This window comes from Oryx dammah, unplaced genomic scaffold (genome assembly GCF_014754425.2).
Source record: "Oryx dammah isolate SB20612 unplaced genomic scaffold, SCBI_Odam_1.1 HiC_scaffold_3, whole genome shotgun sequence".
NCBI lineage: Eukaryota > Metazoa > Chordata > Mammalia > Artiodactyla > Bovidae > Oryx > Oryx dammah.
In genome coordinates, this window is record NW_024070187.1 from 98,422,636 (window position 1) to 98,438,630 (window position 15,995).

A 15,995-nucleotide genomic window follows, 5' to 3' on the forward strand; every position below is an offset into this window, starting at 1 on the left:
GGAATACGTGCGGTTTCCTATGCACCGTATTCTTTTTGCCCTCTGGGAAATCTCACAGGTGAACGCTTTGTTCTGATATCACTTTTCCTCATTTTCTTGGGACGGTTAACTTCCTCCTCTCTCCCAGGCAGAGGTCACCTGTCACAGGCTTTCTCGCTGAGCACCGCGCTGCTAGCAGAGCACTTAGCACGTCTGACTGGCTGTGCTTGCTCACTGGTCCTCCCGCCTCGACTGTGAGCTCCAAGACCTGTCACAGGATCTGACTTACTCATATTTCTTCCCAGTCCCTAACTCAATGCCTGGCCCCCAGAAGACACCAAAGAGATAGCCGTCAAAACATTCAATGGAAAAATACTAATTTTACCCATATTGCATTTATTTACTGCATTCCTATCCTTTTACTCCTCTTCACCTCTGACAGCGGGAATCTAACTTACTTTAAAAGTAAACAATCTTTTTAAAAGTCTATATGACACGTGATGAACAAAAAGAAAAGATATATGAAATTAAAGCAAAAAAAAATTATTATCTCATTGTAAAAATTCAATACTTGTCTTTTACCGTCTCATGAAATTTTAAGTAAAACTGAGATTACAGAAAAAAGAAATGCTGTCATCAAAAAAGTATTAATAAAATAAAGACCAGTTTAAACTGAACCTAAAAGTTACCTCCCAACATGCAGGTTAATGAGGCAGTGAGCCAGACAGCTGATGAATTCTTGGTCGTGGTTTCCGGGGCCCAGGATCAAGTTCCTGTTGACAGTCAGGACCCTGAGAGAGTCAAGCAGGGCTACTTGCTGCGGGACGGTTTTGTGTGCCCGGGAGAACTGGTACAGGATGGTCCTGTTGAGGCAGTGATAGACCGCATCCAGTGACAACCCCTGGGATCTCCTCTTTGACTAGAGAAATGAGAGATACTTTACTTAGCAAAATGGAAAAAAAACAAAAACAAACCCCAAAACCCTGCTTATCATTCACACATGAACATTTATTAGGTTTACTGTGTGCCAGATGCCGTGCTAAGTACTGGGGTGCCGAGTTATTAACAAAAAATACAAAGCACTTGTTATTATTAGGTTCTGAGCCCAAGAGACACATAAATGTGATGTCAGGAGATGAGTGCTATGTGTAAATAAACCTCCTGGTGAGGAGAGCTGCCAGCCCTCCTGGGAGTGAAGCAGCCTCCCTGAGAACACGAGGAGGTGCCAGCCAGATAGCGTGTCCTTCCTGCAAGTTGTCAGGGTGATCCACATCTACTCAAAATCACACACACAAATTACCTAAAACATTAGTAAAAACTCTGTCTGACGTTCTACTTTCATCTTACTTGAGAACTTTTCTCTGACTTACACACAAGTTTATTCTGAAATTCTTGGATGACATGAGAGAACCTCTGCACCACGTGCCAACAACACACGGCAAGGGTCTTCCCTACTTGCTACACCGTGTGTTGAATGAGATTTGTCGCTTGTGCCAAACCAGGCAAAGGCACCCCAGACAGGCAGCAAAATGACATTTTCAAAGAAACAGGGCTCCAATGGACTTTGTGAAGATTCAGCTGCAAGAACAGAATACTCCTTTAACAGCAAATCTTCATGCTCTGTAAACCTTTCATCCTACTATGAAAATCTATCAAATCCTGTTAACATAAGGTCTTTAAACCAAAGGGAAGTTATCCAGCTATGAGTGCAGGCAAGAGTGATGTCAGTGGGGAAGACAGTGGGAAGCCCACAGCTGGAGAGAAAGAGGATGCCAGGCCAGGAGGTAACGGGGAAATGGTTATGATGCAAAGGTTTTATTCACTTTTAATAAGCTGAGCTTCACAGTAAATGTCAACATTCATTATCTTATTAGTTACAATTATTTCCAACAATTTTGACACCCGAGGAAAAGTTTCGCAATAGGAAAACATGTACTCTACAGCTAATATGACAATGGATTACCTGTGCAATTAGTTGAATTATAAAATCTATAAGAAGTTTAGATTCTTTGTTGAACATGCCTTGCCAAAGCTTGTCCACCACACGTTGTGTGAAATAAAACACATTGTTCACCAATACCTGGTAGCTTCCTCCACTGGTGATAGGAAGGGATGCATCTTCTCCTAAATTCCAACAGGGAAAAAAAGAAAATGTCTAAGAAAATGGATATCGACCAGACCCTTAAACAAGTCAGGCGAAGGAAAAATGAGTACACCTACTATAATCAGAAATAAGACTCGTAACTCTTATGGACCACTTGAAGCAAAATGATGTTCATGGCCAGAAGTCATGATAAATGTTGAAAGAGATACTTTCTGCAGGATAAAAATGTTATGGATGCAGACTGTGAATTTTCTATCTTATGACAGTCTGTGATAAGAAAACAGTTCTTCAACTTAAACTCAGTGACAGATGGTCCCCCTTTGAGAGAAAAATTGTCAGTTTATTAGCTGTAAATTGATACTGTGTAACTAATAGAGGATAATGGAAACCATTAAACTGTCTCTTTTTGAATATATCTTTAAGCACAACAAAGTAATTTTGGCAGAAGAGAGGTCCAGAGGAATTAGGAATAATCAGTGGTGGTGGTGCCAAGGGGTACCTTTTGCCCCCTCCATGATCCTTATCAGCACTGTTTCATTTCCATAGTTGCCCCAGGGTCTTGAGTGTGCCTGCTGTGTACATACTGCCTCAAGGCTAATCCTTCTGGCTCCGCCTCCAATGAAGAATGACCTCTTTAAGCCTCTCCTTTCTAGAAATTTGGAGTTTTTACTGATTGCAATTATTATTCCTGCCTAACTCTAAATTACTACATGATGCAAAACTTTTCATTGTGTGTCTTTATGTAGTAAAACTGATACTATATAAAGATTCTCAAGTGATAAAAACAAATACAAAAGTTTGACTTGACACTATGCTTTGAGAGTTGCATGTTATGACAAAGTTAAAGATTTTCTTGGCAAATTCACTTTATAAAATAATGATAATGTAATAGCATGGAGGTTCTATGATTCATATAATCACCAGAAATTCAAGTAGCAAATATGCTAAATCATTACTTTTCCTTCTCCTTTCAATTTTATCAGTGTTATATTAGTTCCACTGTGTTTTATAGTTTTAACTAGATAGAGACAGAAACACATTTTAATGTGCTTTGAATTTATGTCCTAAAAACCATTCCAAAGAATAACATGGATACCCATGACCCAGTAATTCTACCCGAGGTATATACTCAACAGATATATATTTAATATTATACAGACACGTGGCCCCTATAAGAACATTGACAGCAGTTTTATTTCTAATTGTCTCCAGCTAGAAACTACTGAATGTCCATCAACAACAAATTGGATAAATTTATATATTCATATAAAAGGACATTACACAGAAATGAATGGACTCCTGCCACATGCAACTATGTGGATAAATCTCATGAACACAGAATTGAGTGTAAAAAGCTGGACTAAAGAGAATACATGTTGTGTGATCCTGTGTGGATAAGGTTCAAGGACAGGTGAAATGAATCTGCTATTTTAGAAGTTGAGGCAGTGACTCAGAGACTAGTAATTGGGTCAAGGAAGAGGGGAGTTTCTGCGGGTGCTGGTAGCGCTTTTCTATCAATTGCTCTTACAGAGGCATGTTGTCTGGGTGGTCATTCACAGAGTGCTACATTTATAATTTGCTTGTTTGTAACTATACTACAATAAGTGAATTTTTAAAAGTATTAGCTAATTTATAAAAATAGAGCCTGTTCGCATAATATGGTTTTAAAAACACTTTTTTCTCTTTCCTTGTCCCCTTCCTGCCACCTCTGAATGTACGAAAGTGGACAAGCAGCTTAAGTAGTCCCCGTTGCTGATCATTAAGGCCAGGTTCAAAGGAAATACCAATACGATGAGAAAATGCACAGGAAAGAAGGAAAAAGATGAAGTTAAAACACTGGTATACTTGGAATTTAAATAAAGAAGGGAAGCGATTACCAGTATTTTTTAACAAAGTGAAGATAACATAATATTACCCAGTAAAACATCAGCTGCAAGCAAATGATCCATCACACTATCCAAAATGTAAGTCTGAAATTCTTTTTGCTGAGTTCTTGTCGATCTCTCAGGGGAAGCCTAAGTAATAAATTTTAGAATTAGAAACAGAACCAATTCAATGAAGGTAAAGGCTCAACCACAGTAACATTACCATAGTCATATTAAAAAAAAGCCCCTACTGGTAAATAATAAAATATGTCATGAGGGATGGTATGTATGTGTATACTCTATTTTTCTGATCATAGGTTAAAAAAAAAAAATTGAACAGGCATATTGTCTTCTGAATCCATTCCTCCAAAAACAGTATTCTCCACATTTTGAGTATTTAATAAAAATTTTCATATTTATTATTATAATCTCACTTTCAAAAGAAATCAGGCGGTTTTTAATGATATACAGGTAAAACAAATCATAAGGCCATGTAAACAAACACAAAAGCTCAGGAATCTAGTAACTAAGAAGGTAAAGTCAATGGGGACAGGAGTATGTGTATCAAAAATTAATTAAGCACACAATTTTGTTTGGAGCTTCCTAGGGTCGAGAAGGAGGAGAAAAAAAGGTTTACAAAGCTTTTTATTATCTATAAAATATTAAAAAAAAAAAAAAAAACCACACTAGTGAGCCAGCAAGGATGTTTTCCTAGATGGTTCTGAAAAGAATGTTCTCTGTGGGTATTTTTTATAAAGCGGACAATGAACAACTCAATAGGTAATACCTTTGATAATGGTTTTATATGTACAAAGATGATTTTTAAAATTATTGTGAATAAAAGCTTAGGGCATAAAGTTAAACTAGAGTTCTCCGATGGTATTTCTCTAGGTAATTAGGGTGATGCAATCCAGGTGCATAACTTTGAGGTCTCTAACCTGAGAGGTGGCAGAGCACTGGGAACACAGGGATGAAAGGTAGGAGAGATCCTTTTGTTATTCTCTCAAATGTCAGTCCTGTTAGCTGGCTTTGGACAGGAGGTAGATATTGAACCATTCAATAAACCGACATGAAGTTGTTTCTTAAAAAGAGATCTGGATTTATAGTTATAAGCAGAGGCATGATGCTTTGCCAATGAAATTAAACAATCTATTTCTTCTCGCACAGACTGGTCCGGGACTATGCTTATAACCATGACACAAAAGTGGGCTACAGAACACCTGTTTTGCTTTATGTATTAAAATAATACATAATACTTTATGTATTAGAATATGCTCTATTGGGGAAAAAAACCCGTTTCTTTCTATTCTGATTTTCAAAGCGATCCTAATAAAGGTTTTTTAAAAAAGTAGTTAAAATCGGAATTCTATATTCAGATCAAAGATATATTCTAAGGCTTCAAAAACCAACCAAAGTTTTAACAAATGTTTCTCTGTTTTTGTGGTAAAACACATTTATCCAGTTTTAAAATAACAAAATATGGGCCAAGTAACAGTTAAAAGAATATTAGTGCTTAGGAGTTTGGTTTGGCAAGAGAGCAATCTGGGAAAAAGCGAAGGTCATGTCATGTTGTTTTTAATCTTAATCCATTTTCCTGTGCAGCTGAACAGACAGCAGGAGAGCTGGGGCCAAGGCCAGCCCATTCCCCAGGCTGAGAGGCCTCGAAGACCCAACCCCTGCCAAGGGAAGGGAAAGTAAAGACACTGAAGTGATAAGCCGAAGATTGATGAGTCTATGAGGACTATCTTTTAATTAGATTAGAGGCCATTCACAGCAGGATTTTAATACCCCTGAAGTCAGCAATACTTATTCAGGATTATAATCAACTCAATGTGGCTAATGAGAAAGTAAGAGTGAGTAGGGTTTATATAGCCTTAATTAACAAGAGAAAGTTTTGGAGTCTGTAAAACAGGGAACATAGTACAAAGAGAAGTAGCTAGATCTGTCAACAATATTTATTTTTACTTCATTAAACAGTATTCTATAAGGATTTAAGGCTGGCTCAGGAGAATCTCAGGGACGGAGGAGCCTGGTGGGCTGCAGTCCATGGGGTCGCTAAGAGTCAGACATGACTGAGCGACTTCCCTTTCACTTTTCACTTTCATGCATTGGAGAAGGAAACGGCAACCCGCTCCAGTGTTCTTGCCTGGAGAATCCCAGGGACGGGGGAGCCTCGTGGGCTGCCGTCTATGGGGTCGTGCAGAGTCGGACACGACTGCAGCAACTTGGCGGCAGCAGCAGCAGCAGCAGTTACCACTTGGGCTTCCCAGGTGGCGCTAGTGGAGAAGAATCCGCCTGCCAATGCAGGAGACAAGAGACACGGGTTCCATCCCCAGGTCTGAAGGGAGGATCCGACCCTGGAGGAAGAAACGCTAACCCACTCCAGGATTCTTGCCTGGAAAATTCCACGGACAGAGGAGCTTGGCGGGCTACAGTCCATGGGCCACAAAGAGTTGAACACAGGTGAGCAACTGAGAACAATCACCAAAAGGTATTTGTCTGCTCACTGAAGCTGTGTCATGAGTGATCATGACCCAGAATTAACTCTGTTCTTGGCTCTAACCTCTAAGCTCGAATGTTCTTGCTGAGGCTCACAGCAGCCTAACTTTGAAAGGACTTAAGACTTTGTGAGTGCATGCATAGTTCTCTCCATTTTTTTTAAACAATTCACTGAACACAATTATGTGCCAGACACTGCTGAGTTTTATGTACCTTATCTCATTCTGTAAAATACCCTTTTGAAGTAGATACTATCATCTCCACTTTTGAGATGAGGTAACTGAGGCTTAGAGTGGTTAAGTCAGTTGGTCAAGTCAAAACTAGGTTTCAAAGCTCAGTTTCTTTGATGCCAAAGTTCACTGCTTTACTTGCCCTACTCTTCCAGCCCTACTGAAAATTTCCAAATTGAAGTTAACAGATGTACAACAAGAGCAACTCTGCTATAATCTCTCTGTCATGGTTTTCCAGATAAACCTGGTTGGCTCACCAGACAACCAGGATGAGTTCAGCACAGAACGAAGGGAGGATAAGCACTGTGGTATGCTCTGGCCTCTGGCTGTCAGATCTATCTTCCCAGAGGAAACACAAAGCCAGCCAATAACATCCGTCTTCAAAGAATCAAAGCGCCCTTTTTGAGGCCTGGGGATGCCAGGCAGAATCTTCCTGAACACAGGCCAGACAGCCGACGCATGTCTGCGGCCCACAGCCGAGAGCACTGTGGCTTGGGGGGGAAGGCCTTGAGTGTTCTGTACTGTCTCTGTAACGGGATGAGCCATCAGAGAAGAGGGTCTTGAGCTCTGTCTTCCTGACCGCAGTGCTCCTCTTCACCGGCTTCCCTTCCCTCAGGTATTTTATAACAGTGCCTGCCCACTTTGCCACTTCGCAGGGGGATACGGGTGTGGGGTGGGGGATGTTTATTGCTCTGCAGTCACATGGCTTTCACTGATGTGAATGGGGAGGTCTTGAAGAAGATGGCAGGAGCAGAAAGCAGTGAACTCCTCGCTTCACTCTTTCTTTTAGGTCTGTATGGGTACTTTATGACTGTTCTCAGGTACTTTCCTCCCATGGCCACATGCAACAAACTCATGTGGCCCTCCATGAGACCTGGTTGTTCGGACAATAAAGAATCTGTCTGCAATGCCCAAGGCTCGAGTTTGATCCCTGGATCAGGAAGATCCCCTGGAGGAGGGCATGGCAACACACTCCAGTATTCTTGCCTGGAGAATTCCAAGGATAGAGGAGGCTGGCGGGCTACAATCCATGGGGTTGCAAAAGAGTTGGACGCGACTGAGCGACTCACATTTCCACTTTCTCCACGAGATGCCTGGTGGTGACAACAGGGACACTGGGGAAGACAAGCCAGGGAAAAGCAGCTGGAGGCCCAGGTACAAGACAGGCCACTTGGTTTCTGAGTAAGTCTTATGTGCCAGGTACTGTGTTATGAATCTTAAATGGATCATCTTATTTAATTCTCACTATGGTCCACAGAGACAGATTCTATTTTTATATCCTTTTTGTGTGTTCCAACAAAACTTTATTTATAAAGGCAGGCTAGATTTGACCCACGGGATACAGCTTGCAGATTAGGAAGTGCTTCCTAACTGTGCACAAATCACCTGGGAATCTCGTATACTATTTTAAAGGTGGGGAAACTAGAAGGGATGAAGAGAACTGAGCTGAGTCAAGGTTACACAGCTAAAAGCAGTATGTTTAATTTCTCAAAATAGTTTTGCTGGGTGATTTACCTATTATTTATTTAACTCTCACAGAAATCACCTAGGGGAGATAGTATATAATATCATTCTTCAGAGAATGAATTTGGCTCGTTGAGATTAAAATCTTTATATAATAAACATCAGGGCCAGAATTCAAACCAGGCTTTGCTACACCATGCTGCCTCCCTTGTATTTGACCTGACTCACACTGTGGCCACTCTAGATGAATGCAGATCTTTTATTTTTCTAAACTGCTAGTAAAGATAATTTCACACATTCTTTTGTAGATGAAAGTGAAATAAGCAGATACTCTTGTGATAAAATCCCAAATAATCTGAAGACTGAAAATAGTCTGGCATGAGCATATCAGACTGAAAATCAGTTGGTTCAAACCCCTTCTTCCATGAAGGTAAATGGCAAGTGTATAGTATAATTCTCTTCTTGAGCTTCTTCAGAGATAAAGACTTCACAATCATAACATTAAAAATCATATGATTGTAACTTATTTTTTCACACTATAGGAAAACAGGGAGTGCAATATCCTTTTCACTATTTTTTGTATGTGTGTTCTGTGTATGTTAGATTTGAAGCATAAATTTTAAGAAGTATAATTTTTTTTCTCTGTAAAGGTCTTATGCTTTTTTTAAAAGAAAATATTTATTTATTTGGCTGCACCAGGTCTTAGTTGTGGCATACAGGATCTAGTTCTATGTGTGACCAAGTCAAACCTGGGTCCCTGCATTAGGAATACAGAATTTTCGCCACTAGACCATCAGGGAAGTCCCTAAAAGCATGTATTTTTAAAAGCAAATTTATATATCTTTTATTAGATAGTATCATGTCTTGTTTGGGAAAGGCCAGGGATGCAGTTATAGTTAAATGATTCAAAATTACTTAAAGAACATATCAAGACACTGAGCTAATTTTGTGAGAGATAAAAGGACACATGAAAGTTGGTCCCTAACTTTAAGGAGCTAATGATCTATTTGGGAAATTCAATCTTGACACTCTCTGGTTCTTCCTAAAACATCATCCTACAACCCCTGACACCCTATTGCAATCAGATACAATTACACTATAGGGCAAATTAGTAACCACAATAATGAGAGTGTTACCTCGAAGTTAATACATGCCATATCAAGCTTTCCTCACTGAAAAATACAGAAAAACTAAAATAAGAGACAATTATATAATTTATCAACTGATAGTTAGGTATTAGGATTCCTACAAGACTGGTATACAGAGTACATCATGAGAAAGGCTGGGCTGGATGAAGCACAAGCTAGAATCAAGATTGCCGGGAGAAATATCAATAACCTCATATATGCAGATGACACCACCCTTATGGCAAAAAGTGAAGAAGAACTCAAGAGCCTCTTGATGAAAGTGAAAGAGGAGAGTGAAAAAGTTGGCTTAAAGCTCGTGAAAGAGGAGAGTGAAAAAGTTGGCTTAAAGCTCAACATTCAGAAAACTAAGATCATGGCATCTGGTCCCATCACTACATGGCAAATATATGGGGAAACAGTGGAAACTGGATGACTTTATTTTGGGGGGCTCCAAAATCACTGCAGATGGTGACTGCAGCCATGAAATTAAAAGATGCTTACTTCTTGGAAGGAAAGTTATGACCAACCTAGACAGCATATTAAAAAGCAGAGACATTACTTGGCTGACTGAAGAATTGATGCTTTTGAACTGTAGTGTTGGAGAAGACTCTTGAGAGTCCCTTGGACTGCAAGGAGATCCAACCAGGTCATCCTAAAGGAAATCAGTCATGAATATTCATTGGAAGGACTGATGCTGAAGCTGAAACTCCAATAATTTGGCCACCTGATGCAAAGAGCTGACTCATTTGAAAAGACCCTGATGCTGGGAGGGATTGGGGGCAGGAGGAGAAGGGGATGACAGAGGATGAGATGGTTGGATGGTATCACCGACTCAATGGACATGAGTTTGGGTAAGCTCTGGGAGTTGGTGATGGACAGGGAGGCCTGGCATGCTGCAGTTCATGGGTTTACAAAAAGTTGGACGTGACTGAGCGACTGAACTGAACTGACAAGACTGACAGTGTTATTACTGGATATACGCACTTACCCCATTTCTTCTACGTATGTGTATCTTATTTTTTGGCTCGGTTATGCTTTCTTATACCTCTTCTGAACTTTATTCTGTTATTTCATGATAAACATTTTATTTTGCATAAAATGCTTCACATTCTTACCCCAGGCACTAAGATACTAGCCATCTTTTTTCTTATTTTTAGTTTCCAAAGAGGACAAGTTCTACCAGGCATGCTTGTCCACATGAATTATTGATGAAATCAATTATTTTCCTGCCAATATTAAACACTGTGGTCCTGGTTAAAATGCTTAGCATGACTGTTATCTAAATTATACTAGTGATTTCTTTTACTAGATCAAGCTGAGATATTTCTACATGAATAAGATAAAACATCTGCTGGAGTTTTAAGGTTTCAAATAAAAAATTAACTGTTTTCTCTTCACCACTAGAGGGAGAAGAGAAAGTGCAGGGTCAGTTGTCAAACAACAGTCAAGCAGCATGCAGGAAGTTTTTCACAGAGAAAAGCAGTTAGTCTTTTGCACTGAAATCTTTCACGAAACACTATTTTCAGAGCCCTTGCATGTATTGCTTGACCCTGTTTAATATGCGCTGGCCAAAAGAATGAATGAATAAGCAACTAATTATATCTTAGATTCCCTTCTGTGATTTTTAAATTTCTCTTTGAGATTTTCCTATATGAACATTTGTTTTTCAGGGATGGTCAACTTCTAGAGCCAGCAGTGTGGCCACTTAGGGTTTGTTTTTCTGAAACATCAGCTAATTCTTACCAAGAGAAAGAGCAAGTGCAAGGACTAAACGTTTGTGTCCCCTCCCCTCAAATTCGTAAGTTATGCCCTAACCCTCAATGTGTGGATATTAAAAGGTAGGGCTTTCTGGAGGTAATTAGGTTTAGATGAGCCATAATGCATGCATGCTTAGTTGCTAAGTCATGTCTGACTCTTTTGTGACGCCATGGACTGTAGCCCTTCAGGCTCCTCTGTCCATAGGGATTCTCCAGGCAAAAATACTGGAGTAGGTTGCCATTTCCTTCTCCATGGGATCTTCCAGACTCAGGGAGTGAACCCACGTCTCCTGTGTCTCTTGCATTGCCAGGCAGATTCTTTACCACTGAACCACCGGGGAAGCCCTGAGAAGCCACCTGGGAAGGCCATGAGGGTGGATCCCCCATGAGGGGACTCAAACCCTTATAAGAAGATGAAGAACCACCTGAGCTCTTTCTCTGCCCTGTGAGAGCAGGACAGCCGTCGATAAGCCAGGAAGAGGGCCCTCACCATGACCTGACCAAGCTGGTGGCAGCCTTATGTCAGACTTCTCTGTCACCAGAACTGTGAGAAGTAACTGCCTGCCATTGAAGCCACCCAGTTTCAGGTAGTTTGTAATAGCAGCCTGAGCTTAGATACCAAGCACCCTACACGTTTGCTGCCTTGAGGAAAAATTTAAGAAGCACATATTGAGCACCATGTTTTAAGCCCCATAGGACATTGAAAGCAGTAATACCGGAAGTGATACATAAGACAGACTGAAGTAGGGAGTTAACAAGCTCAGGAGACAATGCTGCTGTATGAGACTAGGGGGGAAGCAGCTGGTACACTAGGGTCCCTGAGCCAAACTCAGCCTATGCTAGTTCTTGTATATAAAGTTTTGCTGGAACACAGCTATGCTCACTCATTTATGTATTGCCTGTGGCTGCTTTTCTAACTGCAATGGTAGGTTAAGTAGTTGTCAGACACTGTACGGCCCATAAATCTAAAAATATTTGCAATTTGGCCCATTATAGGAAAAGTTTGTCAATTCCTGGTCTAGGGAAAGGGCAATAAAGGACTGAATTAAGGACATGCAGGGACTTAGCTGGCGGTGCAGTGGTTAAGACTTCACCTTCCATCGGAGAGGGTGCGGGTTCAATCCCTGGTCAGAGAGCTAAGACCCCACATGTCTTCCAATCAAAAACCCAAAACATAAAACAGAAGCAAAACTGTTATAAATTCAATAAGACTTTAAAAATTGTCCACATTAAAAAAAATCTTTAAAAAAAAAAGGACATGCCAAGAGGAACAGAAAGAAAAGAAACAAATTGATAGTATATACATTAGCACACTTGGGATTAAAAAATTCCCATAGCCCATGATATGTTCTGCCTTTACAACCCAGAGGAATTAGAAATCTGAAAGGTATTTGGCATAAAATTTGCTTGGCTATTAATACTCTCACTATAAAAACAATTTAAGAGGTGTAAGTGCATCTCTCTGTCTTTACCTCCAACAAAAGATCAACCAGTGGAGTCTGCTTGCTGGCAGGTGTAAGACAGAGGTTGTCTATTATTAAGACCCGCATGAAGTCGAAAACAAATTTCTTAGCTGGGTGATTGGTCAGGTATGTCTTGACGCCCACGTTGCAGTACTCTGATTGGCTTCTGTTCATCCCTGTGTCTGCTGCAAAGGCTTTAAATTCTTCAGCTGGAGATCCAACTTCATCATCAAGATCAGTCACCTAATAAAATCAAGAGGAAACGTACCCTAGTCACATTTGATTTCATTTGGTATTTTTACTTCCATGTTTCCTAAAAACCAAACTGTAGCACCAACAGCATTTTGCTTCAACATTAACCTCCTATGAAGCTATTCAACACATCACATAGTTCACTTGGCTTTACTCAGACACTATCAGGGTGGTAATCGGGCACCATAGGGCATGATTACTCAACACACATTCTTTCTAATATTAAGCTACTGACTGGCCGCTAACCATATAACTGCTTTATGCTGAATTTTTATCTCTGCTGTGGATAACTGCACTTGAAATAAATTAAATAATAAAATGAGAAGGACTACTTTATGTGCATATTATAAAACATACTTACTGAGAAGCCAAGTGTTACAGAATTTCAGATAAAGATCTGGCATACTAATGATTGTACCCAAGGGCTGATCTATTTTTTAGGTTAAAAAAACAAGCAAATAAATGAAACAAAACAACAACAAAACTAGTACCAATTTCGAGCCGACAGAAAAAGAAAGGTCAAGAAGACAGATTATAAGATGCTGACAAGGAAAAAACACTGCGCTATTACTAAAATCCTGTTTTTACCAAAAATGTGGATTTTAAAGTTATAAACAAGCCACAGTATTAAGGTCATGTGCTATACTTGTCTTTCTCCTAAAAATTCCCACAATTTTTAGCATGAGTATTTATTTCATCTTTTTACATGAAGAAAAAAGTTAGTATGAGGAAGGTACTTTCTTCCAGGGTCTAGAGTAAGTAGGAGAAAAAGGAGGAAACGTCATGAAATTCTGAAGTCCCATGGAGGAATAACTGTCTTTTGGGTCTGTTTTAAAGGACAAAAGAAGCATCTATATGATACATGTATTAGCCGCTCAGTCATGTCCGATTCTGCGATCTCAATGACAGTAGTCCACTGTAGCCTGCCAGGCTCTTCTGTCCATGGGATTCTCCAGGCAAGAATACGGAGTGGGTTGCCATTTCCTTCTCCAGGGGATCTTCCTGACCTAGAGAGAGAACCTAGGTCTTCTGCATTGCAGGCAGATTCTTTACTGTCTGAGCCACCAGGGAAGCCCATATGATATATGAGTAGTCTAATAACTTTCTACTAAGTTAGTGTAAAATATGAAAAATAACAGTTGAACAAAATGGAAAAAGTTGAACGGAAAGGACAAGCATGCATTTCATTTCTCATAAAGACAACCAAATCCTGTAATTAGTTTGTAAAGACTAAATCCAGGAGATGCCGAATTCCTGAGATAAATGAAGTGGAAATAAATCTGGTCCTATTAGAGCTCTGTAATCTGAGTTCACAACACTTCAGCTATTGTCACATATAATAAGAAATGGATTCACAGCTACATGAAGAGGAAAGTCACTCATGAGAGACTTACAAGAATATGGTAAATAAGAACAGGAAGTAGCGTTCACTGCTGAAATTTTAGGGGAAGGCAGATGAAGGGTGTGTCTGGAGACAGACACTAGATAATGATGCGAGAGGTGGAGGAGAACGTTACAAAACTATAACTTAGTCAGAGGCTTAAAAGATTGGCCAAAAAAAAAAAAATCTGCTAACAATTGGAGCAGTCCAGTTTTGACATTTTCCTCCCCCTTTCCTACCATTTCTGAATAAGGGCGGATGTTGAAGGGGAAGACCGTGGCTGCCAGTGCACACAGGAAATCAGGGTTCATCCACATGGAGGCCAGGTCCGGGACATTGTGATACAAGTATCTGAAGAACTGCATCAGGGTCACAGGATACTCCCGGAGCCAAGATCCCTCTTCTTCTGATTGCCAAGGCTGCCAGGGGACAGGAGAGGAGACGGCACGTTAGAGTCACTGATACTGCTACAAGTTACTCATTACTCTTCTAAAATCTGATATACCGATGGTCCAGAACTCTCATAAACCATACACTGGGTAAACACACAGGCCAACAAATCGGGAAATAAGCTAAAACAAAGGCAACACCCCCAGAAACCGAGAGGATGTTTTTCTATTTACTGGGGTACTCACACTGGGCTTCTCTGATAGCTCACATGGTAAAGAATCTGCCTGCAATGCAGGAGACCAGGGGTTGAATCTCTGGGTCGGAAGATCCCCTGGAGAAGGGATGGCAACCCACTCTAGTATGCATGCCTAGAGAATCCCATGGACAGAAGAGCCTGGTGGGCTTACGGTCCATGGGGTCGCAAAGAGTCAGGCACAACTGAGTGACTGACACTGGAATGGGGTACTCACAGCTCAGTAACTGGAGTCAACGGTTTTGATTATTCAGCGTTATCAGTATGAATGTGGTGAGTGCCAACAGTGGCTGTATTGCCATCAAAGTTGCCCCATCCTCCATCGTGCCAGAGAGTAAGGAGTAAGATAAAATGTGGAAGTTACTTCACCTTTTGAGTCTCATACTGTCATATAAAAAATGAGAACAGTGTTCTTAACCATTATGCAACTGTGATACTGTGATTTATAATAAGAAATATATATTTAGTCTTTGTCCCATTTCAGGCACAGAGATCCTCAAACTCTTGGCATTTCCTAAGTGATAAGAGTCATACATGTGTCTTTTTGTTCAAGATGGTGGTGGTGCTTTAGCAGCTATTCTCTCATTTCTCAAGACCAGCATTCCACATGGGGACAAACATGCAGGCTTACGTCTTGACTTGTGCTGTGTCCAACTTTTGTGACCCTAAGGACGGTAGCCTGCCAGGCTCCTCTGTCCATGGGATTTCCCAGGCCAGAATACTGGATTGGGGTGCCATTTTGTCCGCTATTTGTTCGTTATAAGGAACCCTTTTCAACCACACTTGAATTTAGGTTGATGGGCTCTTGCCAGGGGAACTTAACCTAATCTACTCCTCCACAGCCTACAGGGAGGAAGAGTTCAATCACCAGTGACCAATGACTTTAATTAATGTCTATGTAATGAAGGCTCCATAAAAAGTCAAGATTCATGGGTTTCAGACAGCTTCCGGACTGGTGGACACATGGAGGTGCTGGGAGAAGAGCAAGACGGAGAAGGCGTGGAGCTCCACTTCCCTCCCCACCTTGCCGTATGCCTCTCTTCCAGCTGGCTGTTCTGGAATTACCTTTTGTAATAAACTGGTAATCTGGCAAGTAAAATGTTTTCCTGAGACACAGGAATCTGATTTATAACTGGTAAGTCAGAAGCACAAGTAACAACCTGGACTTCTGACCGGCATTTGAAGTGGGGCAGGATCGGTGGAGGTGGGGCAGGATCGGTGGAGGTGGGGC

The 15,995-nt window shown here is 40.6% G+C and overlaps 1 protein-coding gene across 2 annotated transcripts in view; it reads right to left on the reverse strand.

Annotated features, from left to right (window-relative positions):
* Positions 1 to 15,995, reverse strand: part of WDFY3 (WD repeat and FYVE domain containing 3) — a 250,563-nt gene that overhangs the window by 67,048 nt on the left and 167,520 nt on the right. For both annotated transcript variants that reach the window (XM_040237260.1, XM_040237261.1), the window contains exons 34-38: positions 14,361 to 14,540; positions 12,498 to 12,731; positions 3,999 to 4,098; positions 1,943 to 2,103; positions 669 to 898 (exon numbers count right to left, since the gene is read on the reverse strand). In XM_040237260.1, the coding sequence (XP_040093194.1) occupies positions 669 to 898; positions 1,943 to 2,103; positions 3,999 to 4,098; positions 12,498 to 12,731; positions 14,361 to 14,540 (905 nt within the window). The remainder of the gene's footprint in view (positions 1 to 668; positions 899 to 1,942; positions 2,104 to 3,998; positions 4,099 to 12,497; positions 12,732 to 14,360; positions 14,541 to 15,995) is intronic.